At 38.4% G+C, this 20477-nt stretch overlaps 1 protein-coding gene across 1 annotated transcript in view; it reads left to right on the top strand.

Moving 5' to 3' along the window:
• CTDP1 (CTD phosphatase subunit 1) overlaps nucleotides 1–17219 on the top strand; it is a 94948-nt gene extending 77729 nt beyond the window's left edge. The window contains exon 13 of the mRNA XM_048075811.2: nucleotides 16154–17219. Coding sequence (XP_047931768.2) covers nucleotides 16154–16295 — 142 coding nt within the window. The 3' untranslated portion in view covers nucleotides 16296–17219. The remainder of the gene's footprint in view (nucleotides 1–16153) is intronic.
• The last annotated feature ends 3258 nt before the right edge of the window (nucleotides 17220–20477 follow it).

Raw genomic sequence — 20477 nt, 5'->3', positions numbered from 1 at the left:
TTGGTATCTCAACACCTGGGAAGCATGTAATTGGTTTACCTTGTGCTGTTCCACGTCCAGTTGAAAAGATAGTTTTGCTTCTCTCTGTGGTTGCTGTCGCTGGAAGAAATGAGCTACGGACTAGGAACACGTTACAAATGCCATATATCACAAAAGCTGCTTCCTTCTTCCAGAAGGAAGCTATGGTAGCTGGGGAAAATGAAGGGGTGCTAGAAGGATCTGGAAAACAATAGGAAGCACCAAATTATTTTGAGTGATATTTAAGATAATGGGTGATGAAAAGGATGGGAAAAGTAAATATTATAGCAAGTCATTTAACTGTCTGCCCATCGTTGTGCTCTAGTACTGTTGTAAACACTCGTCCAGCATGCAGCTGTTTTTTTCCAAATGATTTGAAATGTATTTGGGTGGAGAAGAGGTAAGGACAAGGAAGCACCACAGGTGAATACTCGGTCTGCTGGCCCTCAGATGTGTCCCAAGGTACTCAGCGCTTGGATCCCGTAACAGGGAAATTGTGAATAATTTCATATCTCTGCAGGTCTAATCTAACACTTGTTTGGCATCAGACTTTTCACTTGATCATAAGATTTCTGGTAATTGTTTCATGAGGGTGCTGAGGGAGTTAGTGGATGTGATTGTCGAGCCACTTTCCACCATTTACCAGCAGTCATGGTCAACCAGAGAGGTGCCAGATGACTGGAGACTTGCTAATGTGATGCCCATCTATAAGAAGGGTCATAAGGAGGATCTGGGGAACCACAGGCCTGTCAGCCTTGCCTCGGTGCCAGGAAAGGTGATGGAACAAATCATCTTGTGTGCAATCACACAACATGTGCAAGACAACCAGGGGATTAGGCCTAGCCAGCCTGGGTTCATGAAAGGCAGGTCCTGCCTGACCAACCTCATCGCCTTCTGTGACCAGGTGACCCGCCCGGTGGATGAGGAAAAGGCTGTTTAAAGCAGGCAACTCTTTAAATGTGGATTTTTGTTTAACCAGAAAGTAAGGTGCAAGTGAAGTACTGTAAATGATGCAGGTGCATGATTAATCCTCTAAAATGCCACTGTCTGTGCTGTGATGGAAAGGGCTTAGGTTCAGGATAAGCTAGTTTTCAGGGATCAATACGGTTCTTAGATTTAGTATTTTTTTCTCAAATCCCCTTTTGTTTTGTGTGTATATATATATATACACACATATGTATATATAATATAATGTTTGTCAGGGCTGTATCCTGATTTTTTTCTCCTTTGTAAAATAGTTGAGAAATTTAGTAGTGTAGAAATTTAATCGATGCCCAAGGAAAGAGAATGGAAATCCACTGTGCTGGGGGATGTTCCGATACTCAAATTGGTGTTCTATTCCCACTTAAAACAAAATCAACCTCTCAAAATTATCCTGAAAGATTACTGAGAAATACAAGTATACCTTGTTGTATGTTGAGAGATGCATAAATCAATAGGGAAACAAAGGTGTGCTTATTCAGTTGTTTAAGCTGAAGGTCCTTGTTCTAAGGCTGCAAGCACACATCACTGATATGTAGCACAAGAGATAATCTCAGGAGAAATCACAGAAGGATGTCATTTACTTTGTAGCTGCTGCTTATAGATTCTGAATGATCAGAGGGCTGGAGCACCTCTCCAGTGAAGTCAGTCTGAGAGAGTTGGGGTTGTTCAGCCTGGAGAAGAAAGGCTCTGGAGACACCTTTCAGTGGCACTCCAGTACTTAAAAGAGGCCTACAGGGAAGCTGGAGAGGGACTCTACCAGCAAGTGTAGTGATAGGACAAGGAGTTTTAACTAAAAGAGATTTAGATTGGAAGGAAGAAATTCTTTACTGTGAGGGTGGTGAGGCATTGGAATAAGTTGCGTAGAGAAGTGGACACCCCCTCCCTGGAAGCATTTAAGGCCAGGTTGGATGGGACTTTGAGCAACCTGGTCTTAGTGGATGGTGTCCTTATCCATTGCAGGGGGAGGTTTGGAACCAGATGATCTGTAAGGCCCCCTCCAACCAAAACCATTCTAGGATTCTAAATGCTTTGAGTTGCTGATCGATGAGGTATTACAAAGGCCTAATGCAATATCTGTTAATTAAAGAGAAACATGCATTTTGGAAAGCATCGGATCGTTAACTGGATAAGAAAAAAAGTTACAGGAGAGAACAGCGAGAGTGTAAACTTTCACACATTTAGACTATTAACTAGAGCTAAAATTAACTGAGGTGCTGGTTCACATTTAGATCATGAGACTGAAATGGGTCTTCTATTTCTCTGTTTCCTACAAGGAGGAAGTGCACAGCTTCTGCATGCTTGCTAAAAGTGTCAAGCTGCTAAGTTTCTATTGCAATTTTTTTTCTCCTCTAAAATAGAGATCCTTATCCTCGAGTCTTTTAGAGAGACTAATTATACAATCTTAAAACTCTGTCCCTTCCAAGCAAGCCTTGGTACAGAATTAATGCACAAAGCAACTAGCTTTATTATACTGGCGACTGCCCTACTGCCTGGGTTAGCCTCAAGACAGTTTGTTAAAGTGTAGATGGACCACTCCAGCAACTGTAAGTGACAAATGTGCCCAATGTTGTAGTTCACACATCTTATCCCTGGCACTTGTCCTCAGAGAGCTGGCTGTGCTCTCTAGCCTGTGATGTCAACGCTTCCTTGGCCTCCAGGAGCAGCCTGCTCATAATTGCAGCCAAAGAATGAAGTTAGCATGGGAGTATGCTGGTGATTATTATTGTGTGGGCAGTGACAACGTTCTCATTCTTATAAACTTCAGTATTATCACTAGTTCTTTTCTTTTTCCCCCTGAAATCTTACATGACAGGTGCCATAGCTGAATTTCAAACGAACTGGCTGTATGTCACTGGGTTTTGCTGGCTTCTCCCAAGATGATTCTTTTTGGAGAGAACATCTGAACTACTTTTGTTGAATAGTATTCTTAAACAATTGAATATATGTTGCTTCTCAGTAGAATTCATATCCTTAAAACGTGTTTTTTTTTTTTTTCAATTCAAAACTATCAAATTTAAATAGCAGCAGGATTTTTTAAAAAACTTTTTCATTTTGTCGGGAATATTATTTTCCAAAGCAATTCTCTCTCCATCTGGGTATGATACTACTTTTGCCAAGTTCCTGTAGAATTTGGTGGTTTAATAAGCAAGGTGTTCTTCACTTTAACTATAACCTAAACATGGTTAATTTTACATCAAGAACAAAGTATGCTGTTACAGTTCCCTAAATATTTTATTCACTAGTCAGTAAAAAGCTGAACAGTGATACTTTCAACTTGTGCAAGGCATTTTAACATAATTCTGTGCTATCTTCATGTTTCTCTCCACAATATGAAGGGTTTACATCACTGCAAATTGCTAAAAGGCATGTAAACTATACAGCACTGCTTTTCTTGCAGTGCAAGTAATTATCGGTCATTGTTTTGTGTTTGTATTAGATCACATCAGGTAGAAAGTCTGAAATCCTTTGAAATAGTCTGGTTAGAGTGACCATTTGCCTTTTGGCTTCTTTTATTCCATGTTGTAATGCCCAGAAGTTGTGTAGATACATTTTGTTCTGTGTTGATACATACTTGTTTAGATAGATTATACAATAATGCAGTATTATCCAGCAAATGTCCGTGTGTCTGCAGATAATATCACTGAGGTTGCACCTGTTAATAGATAATCATTAAGCACTTGAGATTGGGAAGAGAAGTTGGAAATGTGAAAAATAGCATAAACCTCTCTTATACTTAGTGTTTGCAGTAACAGATTTTAAAACTAGTGTGTCATCTTAGGATACAGAGAATTCATTAAAATGAACTAAGACATCAATGCCATTTTTTCTTTATGGGTTTTCCTACTTCAGTACTGTGTCTTAACCTTGTAAGTCTCCATGCCACATAAGTACTAACCACCCTAATACTTAGGGGAAGGCTATGGATTTGAAGTCTTCTATCTGTTACTAGAGTTAGGGAAGTGCTGTTACAAGAGATCCTTATTTTCTTGATTACTTCAGTACTAAATAGGCTTCACTTAGACATCCCGTAGGAAGTGTGCTAGTATTTGCAAAATGAACTGAATCTAAAATATTCATTTTTTCTAGTTTATACAGCAGCAGAAGTTTGGAACTGTAATGTAGGCTGTCAAGAATTAAGAGTATTTACCTTGTTCTCCTTTTCTCATGAAATGTTCTAATAAATGCTAAAGCGTATACAGGAATTGCTGTTATTCTTACATTTTCTTTTTTCTAACTCTTACCATCTGTAATGATTTGGTGAATCTGTGTAACTTGAGTTCTGGGTGAAGTAATGAAATTGATTTATCATTAATGCTTCAATGCATTTGAAGTAGAAGTCTTTCTGTAGTCATTGCCTTTTATCACTGCAGAGCCATTAACTAATAGCTTCTATCCTGGGACAATGGAGTGGCTAGAGCCTGAGGAAAAATAATTTTTATAATGCATCTGCAAGAAGCACCAGTCCACAACAGCTGAATTTTGTAGAAGCAGACTATAGAAATCAAGTATTTGTTATTGTCCTTTTAGATAGAAACAGTGAGGCCTGAAAAGTGATGGGAGACGTTCACAAAATCAGAGAAAAAGGACAGAGAAAAGAGATGTGCTTTTCAGCAGAGGATTCTTTTTTAACTATGGAGCCAGCTGAAGAAAAAAGTGCAAAGCATTGAAAGCACCACTTCTTCAGTTTGGAGAAGAGTCCGTGCACAGAGAGGAGGATCTCAGCCACCTTAGAGGACCCCAACGTTGAGCTTAAGGAGCATTCTAGACTAATGAGAGAAAAAAAATCAGATGAACATGCCTGATTTTTATCTAGCTCAGTTTTTCTTCTGCTTCTGCAGTAACAATGAGTTTGTCTTAGAATCAAGAGCAAGTCTTTTGTTTACTTTAATTAGCATATCACAGTTAAATGAGCTGTAAAATGAGCATCTTTGGGGTCAGAGTTGAAGGAAAGGGTATGCATAAGCTACCTGGGAGTCAGAAGAGTCCAAGACAAGGACTTAGAAGCCTGCAACAGGGGTGCATGAGGTGAAAGAGGAGTAGAATCAGTGCTGATGAGATCCCAGCATAACCCCAACTCAGAGAAAAGGGATCTGGCTATTGACACAGTCTGAGGAGCTCCCAGATAGGTGGAATCCTTGACATGTAACACTACCCCTTGAGATTCCTGTCTGTGGGATTGTTCAAAACAATCTTGCAGGTACAAGTGGAGAGTTTTCAGAACAATACACAAAGAGCAGTTAGATGATACTGGCTCTGTAGCCAGTCTGGGAGAGGTGCTACTGATATATTCCCTAGATGAAAAATTTGCCAAAAGTACTATTTATGTTTGAAGAAATGAAGGCTGCAAGAAACAAGGAAATGAGTTGGGAGTTCCTAGCTTTATCTGCTCAAGGTTTTATTGTGTTACTGTCCTGCCATCTGGTATTACCCACAGCTCTACCTTGGCTTGCCAGATTGCCATAGTAAGAGGGGGAGGACTAGAAATCTGAGTTAATTTGGAGGGGGGGGGAAGTGGGGGGCAGGAGGGTGGAAACCACCCTGCTTGGTGGTGAACAGCTAAAGCCAGCCAATTAGATGTGCTGGGGAGGAGGGCAAGGGAAGTTACAATCTTTTGTATTCTACCCTCAAGATATGTTAATATTTTTTTTTAAAAAGTGTTAATTTCTGACCAGTTCTCATAATCCACCCTGAGCTCTTAGTGTTTGGTCCCTTTTCATACAAGGGGAGCAGTGGGAAAACCATTTCACTCTATCTTACAGTTCAGAGCACTTGTGCCACAAATAGTGCACTGTTCCAGTTCCTCTGTCTGATGGTAAAAACCTCTAAGATGGTTTTGGAGTTGGAGTTATTTCTGTTTCTCCACAGGAGCAATCAGCTATACCAGTCTCTGGTATCCTTCCCCCTTGTCAGTGAAACAGCTCCCCAAGCACTGGGCAAATATTTAAGCACTTATTATTAGCACCACCCCCACTTCAGCCGTTTGTGGATATTAATATTCGTTTGCAACTGTAACTTGAAAGGAGTGGTGAGAGATAAGGAGGACATGAAATTCGCAATGAGGAAAACTGGTAACATACTGCTTTAATTTACATACCAGTGAGAAAGTTGACGTGAAGCCTCTGAAGAATTGCCTGGCCATAAAATAATTTAGCCAGCATTTTTCCCTTTAGTGAAGCTGAGTGCTTCACTGCAATATATAAGCTATTAAACAATTAAGATTTTTTCCTTAGTAAAATATATGGATATTTAAATATCTCTTGAGAATAAGGAAACCAAGAAGTACATTAACAACTATTAGCAAAGGGTTTTAATCGTTCATTCCATGACACTATTAAGACCTTGGAACATTAACATGAATATTGTGAAGGCAATGTTGTTCCAATCAGGAAAAATAGCTAATATGTTACAACCCTCTAGTTTCCCTAAAGAGTTCTAAAAGTACTTTACATTTCACATAATAATTAATGTACATTAATCTTGACCCCTGACAGACTGTAATGGCTGTTAAACAGCAGTATATATCAACAATTAAAATGATTACTTAAAGCTGTTCTGAAAACACTGGGAGAAGAAAGGCAGTGCTGTTTCTTAATACAGAGGATAAAAACTAGAAATTAAAATGGACAGATCACCCCATTTGTGAGTAGTTTCTTAATCATACGAACTCCTACTAGATTTTTCCATTTGGAAAAGCAAAGTCAGTTTTGCAGAAATCTTGAGCTTGACATAATATACTTCTGAAATATGCTGATTGCAGGGAATCGTCCCTGCCAAGCCAAGCATGTGAAAAGTAAAATATCCACGGTTTAAGTCCCCACTCCACAGTAGATGCCACAATGGCAGAAGTGTCTCTTGCTATGTGCCTCATGCATATTGCAACCACATTGTACAGAAGGATTTCCTCTTCATTGAAGGGAGCGTCTCTGTTTCTCATTTTGCCACTTTTAAACTGCTGGTGTGGCTTGTGCGTGCCTTGAGCTATCCCAGGAAATATCCACTGAGAAATTGAATTTAATAGATGACAGTATTTGATTTGCTGGTTACAAGGAAATAGCCCTTGAGTTACTGAAGTTGAATGTTCATAAAAATACATTCATGCTAGGCAGGCAAGCTGTAGAGCTTGCAGACACGACCAACAGCAATCAAAAGATACATATATCTGCTGACACTGCAGTTCACTTCAGACATCTTTGTCTGTCTTTAACCTTGAGTGGTAATACCTGAGAGTGTTACAAGAAGATTGTTAGGGTTCCAGGTTTTACAAAGAGTGGAAAAACTGCACCTGAGCTGAAGGAACTAGGACTGCCTATAAAACCTTGGTGCATGGACAGGCCTCTCCACCTCTACTGCTACACATGCACTACCAAGAAGGGATCAGTAGTATACACGAGTGAGTCCTGCTTCAGACAGTTCAGCTATGTAGTGTGCTCACAGTCTCTCCCAACTGGGAGAGTGTCTACAAAGTGATTTTATTCCCTAAGTCACACAGAGGTAAGTAAGGCAACTTTCCTCTGGTCCAGTCCTGCTTGGCATCTTGCTCCTGTCTGTAATAGTGTGATTTTCTTATTCTAAGAAAGAGAAAATTTGTTGCAGCCTTAATTTTTGTTAACTTGTTTGAAGTTCTGTGGCTCTCTCAGAAGTGTAAGTAGCATTTGGAGCACAGAGAAATAACTTTTTACACGTTCCTCTTGTGTGTATCATATTATCCACATAACTTGCTAATTGTACTTTATACGTGCCTGTGACTGGTACTACTACATCAGGTAAGATGAGGCTCAGTAGCAATCTGTTACTCTGTATTGATAATAGTTGTGAAGCATCTTACACTTGAGACATCTTTACTAGAGGTACAGGAAAGGCTGTAGCTGAACAGTATAAAGAACCTTGGTTTTGGACAGCACAATAAAAAAAAAAACAGTTGCAACTGCACAACATAAAGTACAGATAAGTATAAACTGCCTTAACCAATTCAAAAATTTCTAGAAATATTGACAGAAGAAAGTTGTAGAGCAAACTGTATATGGGCTCAAGTATGATTAGCCAGCAGAGCTGTGATCTGTTCTACTGGGTAGTTTGTCATATGGCAGCCAGCATAAAAACAACAGGTACAGTGAATTCTCTGCAGCCTGATTTGATTTGGCAAATATGCTGACGTGCCATTTTGATTCAAATTGAATTTGTGGTGCTAAGTGACCCAGTAGCATAGAGATCCAGATTTAATAATCAGATAGAGTTGCTGTACGGTATCTGTTAAGCACTGGTGAAGGAAGGCTTGAAACATCCTTTGCTCTCTGATGATCCTTGGTGCCTCCTATTGTAGCCTCCCAGACCTACCTAGAATCTCTACAAACTTGTGTATCTACCATCCTATTCACAATCAACATGTGCCAGACAAGAACGTAGATTTTTACAGGTTTACACCGGGAGCACTATAGGTTGTGATGTCGTGCAAGCAGCTAGAAATGGTAAGCAACTTGAAGGAAGATGAAACTATTTCAGAACCACGGATTGCAATACCATTGCTCCCTCATTCTTTGATCAGCAAGTAACTTTCTCTAAATGTATCTCTTCTGATGCAAATTACACAATCTTTGCTTGTTGTTATTTAAATGGCATTTGTTAAATTATATATTAGTAGGGATGATAGCAGTTTTGCCCAAACACAAAACTATGTCTTCAAAATTGTGGTTAAATTCTCTTGGCCTTATATGTTTATATATGTATATAGACTATTTCCAGCGTTCGTTTAGCAGCAGAAGTTAATGACATTTGTTGTCAGAATGGGTAACATCTGTAAACTAGATAAAGCTGGAGAGAGAACTTGATTCAAACAATGAAGGCCTGTTTTAGCATTTAAAATATCGATACGTTAATTGACGTGTATTTTCTTTCCCCTCTTGAGAGGTTATTTCAAATGCAGAAGTCTAGGAAGAGGGTGAGGTTGCTGATGAAAAGTGAATAGATCATGGTGTTTCTGTTAGTTTATAATAGGATTAAGAGATTATATGACAGAATGCTTCTGTACAGTTACCATCATGAAAGTGTCAGTTAACAGTCTGGTGCTTCACATACTGAAAAGGATATTTAATTTTGTGTTGTCTTCTGTAAATCAGTGACAAGAGTATTTGTTACCTGATATTTACCTTTGGAAGAAATATTTCATGTTACGAGATTTAAATGTTTTCTTCTAACTACTACATGAGTTATTTTCAAACAACTTGAAGTTAATGAAATAATAGGCGATATTTTGTAGGTGTAGTTTACTTACTTGTGACTTAGTGGTATAAGCAAAACTGTAGGTGCAGCTTTTCAGTTTTGCTTTATCCAATCTAATTATTACTAGTTAAATGCACAGAAAATGGAGTCTCCTTTCAAAGCTTTATTGCTACACTGTTTTTGAAATAACGCAAGTAAATTTTTAATTGTTAAGAAGTAAAAATCTTCAGTGAAGGGGGAGGGTTATTAATTTTTCCTTTTAGTCTAAATACCAGGAAATTTAATGAAATATTCTTATTGATACATAGTAGTAATTTTTGATTTTCTTTTAAATTTTAAACTTTGTATGATTTGCTGACTTTAAAAACTTCCTTTCAGTTTAGATACATGTTAGCATGTATATTCAGAGATGTATAAACTGCACTTAGAACATTTTTTAAAGTTTTCAGAATAGCTGTTTACCATTGGAATAATATGTAGGTGTGCTAAATTTTAAAGCAGAAAGGCACTGAAAATGTATGGCCACAATAGAAATGAATTAGATCACACTTTACCGTTGTGTTAGTTAAAATACGTTCTTGAGCTGTTAGAGGAAATTCACCAATTCCAACTAAGACGTTTCCATGAAGGACATTAAAAGCATGCTGTTCAGTGACATCCAACTGCAGGATTTCTTTCTTCATACTGGTGCTATGCAGTAAACATGCTCTGTGCATTTTTCTCCATATTTGATTTCTGGATTATCGTGTAATCCTGCAAAGAATGTTGGACGAGTTCACAAAAAAGTGTGTGAGGTGTATGTCATTTTTCTGTGACACTAAACGTTGTTCTGGTTGTGATAGCATTAGGGCAAGGTAAAAACATGCACTCTGGTTTGTAGAAAGAGGGTTAAGACTATTCATTGCTCTCAAGCCATGTGCTTGGCAGCATGCTGTGCCAGGGCCAGGGAGGAGCACCAGGGCAGACAGATGAATATTCCTGCACAGATGGATGACATAAATTGCCTCAGGGACACACATGAGCTTTCTATTTTACAGGTCTGTTACAGACAATTGCTTACTATTGTGTCAACCATACATAAAAGATGTTGTCACGTGTCTCACGTCAAGAAGTTAAGTATTAAGTATTTCAAGCAAAACTTGGAATGTCTCTGTGAAAGTTTAATCTTCTTGTCTGTCCTATGTAGTGCATTAATTCCCACAACATTGATTTTTCAATTAATATGTTCTCAGTTCCCACATCCTTAAATCTTGTCAGGCAGGTACTGCACCAGCATCTTTAAAATTGGTTAAACAGTAGTTTTGCTGATTGAGGTCTGATTCATGGCAACCAAAGGATACTGCAACAGAACTAGTTTATCTAAAGAAACCATTCTTCTCATAGTCCAAGTCCTATGGAAGGCAGTCAAATTCCCGTTGCTTTGTAAAACTCAGCGTCACCCTTCTTTCTGTTACAGAAGGAGTTTACAGAAAGCTGTGGACTAAGTACATGTGGAAACCAGGACAGGCATTCCACACTGGATTTCAGAAGCGTGCACGGGCTTAGTCTTGTAGTGGTATTGCCGGTGCTGGACTTTCATGCTGTTGGAAGGTGGCAGCTGGTGTAAAATGCCCTCTTCAAACAATTGCCTTCCAAACTGCTTACAGGTGCTATGTATTTTTGTCAGAGTAGCTTGACTGTGTTTATTACCAAATTTAAGTTCTCATTTACGATGTCAGTGCTATGAGCTGATTGGTTTTAAAAGACTAAAGAAGTTTAGCCTGCAGGCTCTTATTTGTTACTGTACCTGTTTTAGGAGCTACTGAATTAAAAAAAAAAAAAAAGGTCAATTTGCAATGATTTAGAAGTTTATTGCTTAACAGAGTAGGGGTGGGAGATTGAATGTTTGGAGTTTAAAGTGATGATTTATTTAAATACTTTCTATAGTTTTCTTTTGCAGCTCTTTGAAACAAAGAAAAAAGTTTTGCTTTGGTTGAAAACAAGAGTTGTGTTGCCCTTCTAGTTGCTTTGCCTATTAGATGTTTCTATTTTAATGGAACATTGTATTTCTTAAAAGGGTTCCATTAAGATGTTGAACAGACTTGACAGAATCTGCCTTTCAATTAATAGAGAGAAAAAAAATCCAACACTATTTTCAGCCAACTACAAACTAAGGGTGATAGAAGCAACAAATACTGAACTTCCTTTCACTGCTTTGTTACTTATGACTCTTCCAGAGAACTAAATTTGAGTGAAAACTAAAAGAATGGAATTTTCATTTGACCTATAGTTGTACTTTGCAATCGTATTTTAGTGATCATTCTAACAGTTCTAACAATGCATTTTTATTTTAAGCATTTTTTCCTGGTTTATTTTTCACATGTGTAAGCGATGTTCAATTGCAACTTCGTAGTTTCTTTTACTCCTTTCTTTACCTTTGGAGTACCACTAAGTGTATTTAGTGCTCAGTAGCATTCTTTAGATTAAATTTTCCTAAAAATAACCTTTTTGCATTTATAAATAAGTGTTTTATATGTTAATATCATCATGGATTCTACTTGATGTTTATTTAAATATATTGCTAATTCATTTAAATACTTTTCTGAAAATGCAGTTCTCTTTTAAAATGATTTCTCCATCCCAGATAAGAAAAATAAAATAATGCCTCTCTTGCTATGATTTAAAGAAAGGGGGGTGAGACTTGAGAATTCTGGCTTCAGAGAGTTTGATATGAACTGGACCATAAGAAGGAAAGCTGTAGTCTAGAACTGTATAACTGGTGGGCTTCCTAGGACTGATTATACAACGGAAAAATATTTAATGCATAGGCAGTGGAAATATGACTTGTACAGGTTTTTCACAGAGCTGTCAGGTATTTTAAGTTCCAAGTTTAGTCTTTTGGAAAATTTAATTGTTTGTGAAGTTAATAATACTTAGTTATTTTGTTGTTGTTGTTTAATAGCAGTCAAGCAAAATTACATTTAAAAATACAAATCAGGCTAATGGAAACCTGTAATGTAGAGCTGAATCATTCTTCCTAAATATTAAGAAGGAATTCTTTATGTGCATAACTTTTTCCACACAAGTGTTATGCAGTATGTCTTGGAAGCTTGAAATAACAAGGAGTGGGCACAAAATAATGAGGAAAATATACATTTTATTTTGTTTGTTCTCTTAACAGATATGCTGCCATGGGGATATACTGCTTTACTCTGAAGACAGTAATCGTTAATATGATGTTATTGCTCTTACCAAATTCAAAAATAAAAAAAAAGCAGCATTATTTTATTGATGTTATTCCTCCATATTTTTATCAGAGTTAGCTTTGCGTTTTATTTCAAAATATGTATTTAAATGCTTTTGGAATAACTATACAGCTGCGGTTTACAGTACACAAGTAGTGAAAGGTGTTTATATCTTAATAAGAGCAATCATTCTGGAGAGATTTTTCCTTTCTTATAGCAGCGGATTAACTCTTAGCTGTATTTTTTTGATGTTGTTATTTTGTTTCTTTTTTTATTTTTTTTCCTCCCAGACAGTGAAGAAGTTTTCGTATCTAGACTGAATAGAGTTGTCATTCTACGTTTTCAGAAGAACAAGGACTGACAAAATAGATAGCATTCATTTTTTGCTTTTCCAAAGGTGATGTTTAATACAACTGAATGAGGGATGGGAGTATGTCAGGACTTAGTTTTCTGGAAAGTCTTTCTGTAGACTTGTACACCATTCTTAAATTAAGTAGTTATATTGAGTATTTCAGGTCCCTGTATTTTGTTGATTGTCCTCAACAAAATGTAGTTGCTATGGCATGGATTTAAATAAAAAAGGAGGGTTTGCTGCAAAGACTAGTAATTCCAAATGCTTTTCCCTTAATTATTCAGTAAATAAACAGTTCCGTATTTTTAGGAAATAATCAACTGGCAATGAAATACTGGTTTCTTCATAGATATTTTTCTACGGAATCTTTGCTATTGAGTTAGGAATGAACAAACTCACAGCATTTGCAGTATATGCTGTCAGACTACATTTTGTTTTTTTGGTTGATAGAACACCATCAGTTTCCATAGCTATAATATTGTAAACAGATGAATATTTTGAACTGTGAAAGTTGTGCTATAGTTTCCCCCCATGTCTTTATTTATCTTATTGTTTGGTTAGCACTGTGTGTATGCATCTGGTCCACTACTTGCTAAACAACTTTTTCCTTCTTTTTCTTCTTTAATATGCAATCAGCTTTTTTCCAGCTAATAGTATCATCGATGACTAAAATAGTGCTAAATCTCTGAAGGTTGAAATCATTGTGAACTGAGCAAGTGAAACTCAAGCTCCATACATTTATATAACTTTTAATGGAAATGTGCTAAGATTTCTTCTGACCAGGCATTTTTAGTCTAGGCACTTCTTCATCTGAACTGTGTGCTAATGTAGGCTGCGTAAAAGCCACCAATATGCCTGAGAAGCTGATTTTTATTCTGTACTAGGCTTGATTTTTGTGCACTGTGATTCCCTCATCAGGTTGTGTTTGAGTTGAGGTAGCAAAACCTGTGGGAAATGCTTTTACCTCACCCCATTTTTCCTTATTAAGAATTTGCGCCCCAGATTGAATCCCAGGGCTTCAGCCCTAACTTACTGGATCATTACTCACAAAATAACTGAATCACAGAATGGTTGAGGGTGGAAGGGCTTTCCAGAAGTCAAATGGTCCAACCCCGCTGGCCGAGCAGAGGCACATACAGCAAGCTACCCAGGACCATGCCCTGATGGCTTTTTGGAGATCTCCAAGGATGGAGACTCCACAACCTCTCTGGGATACCTGTGCCAGTCCTTCCTCATATTCAGGAGGAACCTCACACGTTTCAGTTTGTGCCCACTGTTCCTTGTTCTGTCAGTGGGCACCGTTGGCTCCATTCTCATTTATCCTCCCTTCAGGGATTTATATACATTGATATATGTATTGACCCCCTGAGCCTTCTCTGGGCTAAATAATCCAGGCTCTCCCAGCCTTTCCTCATAGGAGAGATGCTCTAGTCCCTTACCATCTTTATGGCCCGTTGTTGTATTAGGGCCATTGGGAGCCCAGGGCTGGATACAGTATCCCCAGTGTGGCCTCACCAGGGCCAAGTAGGCCTGTCTTGACTGGCAGGCAATCCTTTACCTACTGCTGCCCAGGATACCCTTGCAGTCTTCTTTGTGGCAAGTGCACAGCACACTGCTGGCTCGTGTTCAGCTTGGTGTCCATCAAGCCCCCCGAGTCAACTTCTGCAAAACTGCTTTCCATCTGGGCAGCCCCCATCACGTGCTGGTGCCTAGGGTTGTTCCTCCTCAGGTGCAGGACTTTGCACCTCTCATTGCTGAACTGCATGAGGTTCTTGTCATGCTGGCCAGCCTGGCCAGATCCCTCTGGATAGTAGCACGGCCCTCTGGTGCCTCAGCCACTCCTCCCACTTTATATTATCTGCAAACTTGCTCCTACCACCCTGTACTGAAGGAAAAATAAATCTAACATCACTGTGAGGAGGTAGTCAGTAAAGCAGCAGCTGTGTATCTTTTGGTCCCACTGGTGCAGCACAATGGAGAAGCGGGGTGCCACAGTACTGTTCTCTTACCATTTTGATTCAGACTTCCCTCGTTGCCTCACAACCTGTTGTGTCAGTTTCCTTGAAAAGCTGAGAAAGGGAAGGTCAGGCTGAACCAGCCAACAAGTCAAGTAGTCCGGGCTTCTGAGAATTAACGTTTCTGGAAAAGTGGCAGTAAGAATGTCTTTGTGTAAATAGAAATTGTTTTGTATTTCAGTTTTGCTTAGAAACTCATATTTGACTTACAATATTTGTATTTGTTTCCTTTGGGTATATGAGGTTCAACTTGGTATTTATCAAAGGTCTTTCTTGCTGTAATGATACATTTCTATGCTCTTAGAAGTAAAGGAACGATGGTTAAATTGTTTTTTACAAAAAGATACTTTATTAATTTTTTGTTACTGCAAGTGAATGCATTGTTTTTAATGAAGCCCTATCTGCTGTTGAAAAGGACAATTATTTAGGAGAGACCCACTTTGCACATATTTCTGTGTTTGAAATTTGATCAAATGACCAAGGAGGGATTTTTGAAGGTATTTCTACATTTCATTATGAATTCTGTAGAAAGTCTCAACTTTTATTTTTGCCTCAGAAGTATATGTCTGATATAAAATTCCCTTTTGGCAAAGAAAAGAGATTCTAGGATTCCACAAATCCAAATTCTTTTGCTTATGGCTATGTCCCAGTTGAAGCATTAGGTCTTCCTCGGAGATCTTTCACAACCAGGAATATGATTCTTTCAACAGAGTATGGTGCACGTAAGTTGCCTGTTTAATCTGGTTAGTTCTCTGGAGATGGGAAGAAATGTGTTGTTCAGACCAGCAGTGCTAATTCAAAGAGACATAAAAGGGAAGAATCAGACCCCAAGTTTGCAAGCATGCAAGTTTAGATGCTAGTGCAGTGAGAATGGTTGATCAGTTAAGTTTTTTGTTTGTTTGTTTTTGAAAAGAAGACAGTTATATTTAGTCGTATGATTTTGAAAGATCTATTTTGGTATTCTCTCATTCACATGGTATATTTCTTCTTTCTTTTGGTATGTGAGGGGAAAGTAAATCAACTGCGTGTTTTGTGGTTTGTTTTTTTTTTTTTTTTCAAAGCATTATATTTTTGTTTTCATTCCTTGTTTGGAGAAATGGGAGAAATAAAATTAACAAAACTTCGTTTGCACCCCCATCAGACAGTAACTAGCAGCAATTAGAAAATCAATTGTGGAGGTAGTAGTTAGACGTCTTAAAAGTAATTGCTTTACTTTTTTGTCTAGACCTGGAAAAGAAGTTGAGTCCTTTAGTCTCTTTTTTTTTGTCCTGTCAAATAATAATGGTCTGAAAAAGCAATCAGATTTCTCAATTCACAGACTTTCTCTCTGTTTACCCTTACAGGGGTCACAAGCGCAAACTGGATGAAGATGATGCTGCCAGTGAATCCAGTAAAGAGTCTAGCAATGAAGATGAGGAAGGAAGCAGTTCTGAAGCAGATGAAATGGCAGCAGCACTTGAAGCTGAATTGAATGACTTCATGTGACATTCATGCAGAAGATGGAATTTGTATTTATATTTTACTTCTCATAAGCAGATAAGACTTCAGATGAGTCCCTTATGTCAGTACTCAATGTTTTTCCAAAATGTGTGTATATTTTGCAAAGCAACACAAGAGTTGACACATTATTTTACAAAATCAGAAATAGATGTTTTTAAGATGTTTTACTAAAGGAAAATATCCTTTTTTTTAGACAAAAAAAAAAGTATTAAATGGGACTTGGTGTGCTATGCCAAAGACATGTTATGAGCTCTGCAGAACCTTCATGTACAGGACAGTTACAAAAAAAGTAATACAAAGATTTGTGATTTAACACGCAACAACTTTTCAAAATATTGCAGTTTGTGGTTTATTGGTTACAATATTCAAAAAAAAAAAGGGGGGGGATTAAGAGAGAAAGTAGATGGAATTGTCTGAGTAATACAGCAGGAACCTGATGAACTGATCATCATTTTCCATGAATAAATGCTATCAAATATAAAAGGATTTTTAAAAGAAAAAAAAGAAAAAGAACAATTTATATTTGTATAGAAACAGAGAATGTGATATGCAAGCTTTGTGAACTCTGCACTTGACCCACCTGTCATTTGCTTCTAAAAGAGTACATAATGATCAGAACTCATGTTTTTAAGTTACTTTGTGGAATAGTTGGGTTCATTAGGGAAACACTTTAGTTTTTTAACTTTTCTTCTCTGTAACCAGAAATTTAGCACAGCATACTGTGTGATCCTGTACTGCCATAAGAAGCATATTCACCCATTTGTGTTCTTGGAAAGAACGAGTGCTGCTTCAGTCTAGATAGGATTTAATTTCTTTGAAAAGAGATTTGATGTAAAGTTTTTGTATATTCTATTTCATATTTGACCCACAAAACAGATTTTCTTTCATTTAATAAAAATTCATTTTGTAGATTGTTTCCCTTTCCTGTATCACAAAGTCAGTAACAAGAAGTTCATTTGCTTCTGCCAATCACAATGCACCTTTGCATGTTATTTTCCCTTTACCGTGCATGAAAACAATGAAAAATGTTTGAAGTGAGCGTGAAGTTGTAGATTCAGGCACTTAACTGAGCCAGAGAAGAGAAACGCTATCTCTGAAAATGACCTTTTCTTTGGTATGTGAACAGTATGACACTTTCTCTTCTCTCTTTGGTTGACCTATTAAGATACCGTAGGAGTTATTACTGTGGCACTGAATTTCTGCAGCTAGTTCTATGGTGTATTCTCAATGGTTAGCAACTGGAGAGACATTCTTTTAAAGTCTGGTAGCAAGAGAATGCTCATTAATTCACATGTTATGATTAAAAGTACTTTCTGGTGCAGAAATGCTTTGTTTTGCCACTTAACGGTACAAGTGAGAGAACATTTCAGTAGACTCTTCTGGTGTACAAAGGACAGACTAGTTTTTAAAGCTTCATAATGACGATAAAAGGATGAGAGAGAAAACAGGAGAATCTTCTCAGGTTAATACTGCTTTTCCACTTCAGAATGCAAGGTCAGCATCCATGAGATAGAAATGTTCTCAGTAATAAAATATTAAACTTCCTGGACATTTACATAGGTACCACATAACTGAAGCCTGCACTGACTTGCTTCCTAAGCTTTTCATGAAAACAAGCAGGACTTCTCCAAGCGAGTTGAACTGTTAACAGAAAACAAACAAAAAAGACTGCAAAAAAAAATCTAACAAGTCAAAATATTTTTTTCAGCAACTTTAATGCACCCTCCCCAGGTAGCGGAGGATGATTCCCTTCCATTAATCTAAATGTCAGGGCTGGTGGGTATTTTCTGTTTTCTTAAATTTCTAGTTGAAATAATGTGAAATAATACCAGCTTTGGGGGTCACTGTGAATGCTGCAAATGATTTCACAACATGAATTTCAGCAGGGAATCATTTTGGCTGATGGTCTCTGCCAGTGACACAGCTATGAACATAAACACAGCCAGGGAACAAAAATGGGTAGATTGCTGTAACTTCAGTGATGTTCTTATCTTGGTTTAAGCTGCTCATTGGGTACCACGTTCCTGCGCAGCCAGCTGTCTCAGTGCTAAGTGGAGCGATTCCACACATGCAAAACTTGAAAAGCTTTTTGGTGTGAAATGCTGTATCCTGTTCCCAGTTTTATTTTATGGCTGCCACTTTTGCTTTAACTACTATTTGTGTGTGTCTGGGCAAGAGTCCTAAAAGCGATCAGCCCTCTGCTAGACTCAGTATTGTCTGGGACCCCTGTGTAAACACCAAGCGAGAACTCTCCTCCAGACTGTGAGAACTGCATCTATCCAGGGCTCTGGTACCAGCAAAGACTCTTCTGTCTGTGTGGGTTTTACAGAAGACTGCAATGAGTACTGCACACAGAGGCCCCAGGGAGCAGGCAGCATGCTGCCAGGATTGCAGCCAATCATTCCCTAATGACTGTTACATCACAGGCAATGCTTGTTTTGACATTAATTATTTAGGTAGCTCTAAGAACCTTAGCTCCTTAATCCTCGGGCTGTTGGGGGGACCTAGTTTGGGGGTTTTTGAGAGGTACTAGCATTGTTTGCTGCCAGAGTAATCCAGCAATTCAGCTTGCTTTCTGTTTAAAAGTAGAATCGTGCTCATTTTGGTACCTGTTTTGAGTAAACTGCTCACCAGACGCTATCTCTACAGACGGGAGAGAAATGGAAACTGAAAATTGAGTAGATGCTAAGTTGAATGCCATGGCCAACCTCCCCATAAGAAGCCTTTTGATGTATGAAATGGTCACTCCCACTAACATTTTGAGATGTAGGAGTATCCTAGGAAAGGCAATAAATGTGCTTTGTGGAAGAGCTTTTAATTCTTTATTAAATCTCCACCTCTCCTCACTAGCTGTTTTATCTTACCTTCTTGATCATCCTACTTGCATGTATCTATTGTATATATTATTGTATCTACGTGTTAGCTAGCTATCAAGGACCTACTGCCGGGAAGGGCTCTCTCAGAGCAGACCTGAAGCATGGACTCCTGTTCAGTCTGTTGGACCTACCAAGCAGTGCTGTTTTCTGAAGGGGTACCAGGCATGGAAGTGAGCATAGAAGAGGCGTACAACGCTTCATGAAGCTTTCTGTAGACACACTTACTGCTGACTAAGAAGGATGGTTTCTAAGGTCTGACAGCTGTTTAAGAACAGGTAAAAGCGGTCAGTTCAATTTAAAGACTGACAGTTTTGCTTTTTCCTTCTTGATTTGCCCTAAGCAGTTCTTAAGAGAATGGGAAGACATCCCAGCTCTGTGTAGGGTTACGTAGGACCTGTGATAAAAGCAAAAAGCATTGGGTAGTGGCCCAAGCTTTTTTCTTTGTGCTTATGTGCTGGAGGAGGGGAAGGTGAGGGAACTTGTCACTTGACACTGAGATATGAAAAACCAAGTACGCAAATACTTCCCCTGTCAGGTTTTGTGCATATGTGGAGTGGGCCCGAGAGTCTTCTCAGTGTTAGGTAGTAACATCCTCTGCAGAGGGTGCAAAGTCTCAAGTTTCCTTCTTGGCACTACTGCTTGTAGAATAGGTGACTGTCTTACAAGTGTGAAAATCCACACACTCAAAGTTGGAGCTGTACCTAAAGATTTCTCAGTTCTGCCTATTTTTACTACAGCAAACGCTGCAGTAGATGACAAGTCAGAGAATGAATATATAGTGGTCCTGTTAAGGAAGTGGATAATTTCACGGAGCTGAAAATTCAGCATGAGAAGCCTCCCATAAATTATTAAATCAAGCTTATCCAAAATGTAAACATTCATGAACCACTTTTAGTTAAAAAGCAAAAGCACAGATTCAAAAATGGTTTTTTTTTAATCACTTCCTGAAATGCTGGAGACTTCACAAAGCTGGTCAAGGTAAGTCTCAGTTTCTTCCAGGCGGGCAAGTACCTCCCACAGTAGTTTTAATGAAGAGTCTTAGACTATCTTTATTTTATATGTATGAACCACAGCAACAGCAGTCCAAATATTACAAAGAAGTGAAACCACTGCCTCTACAAAGTCCTGAGCAGGGGAAGTGGAAAAGGAGGTGCTGGTCTCTTCTCCTCGGTGATCAATGACAGGACACACTAGGAACAGCACAAAGCTGTGCCAGTGGAGGTTCAGACTGGGCATTAGGAAAAATTTCTCTACTGTGAGGGTGGTCAAACACAGGGACAGGCTTCCTAGA

Source organism: Anser cygnoides, chromosome 2, assembly GCF_040182565.1.
Source record: "Anser cygnoides isolate HZ-2024a breed goose chromosome 2, Taihu_goose_T2T_genome, whole genome shotgun sequence".
NCBI classification, from domain to species: Eukaryota; Metazoa; Chordata; class Aves; order Anseriformes; family Anatidae; genus Anser; species Anser cygnoides.
This window is presented reverse-complemented; position numbering and strand designations above follow the sequence as displayed.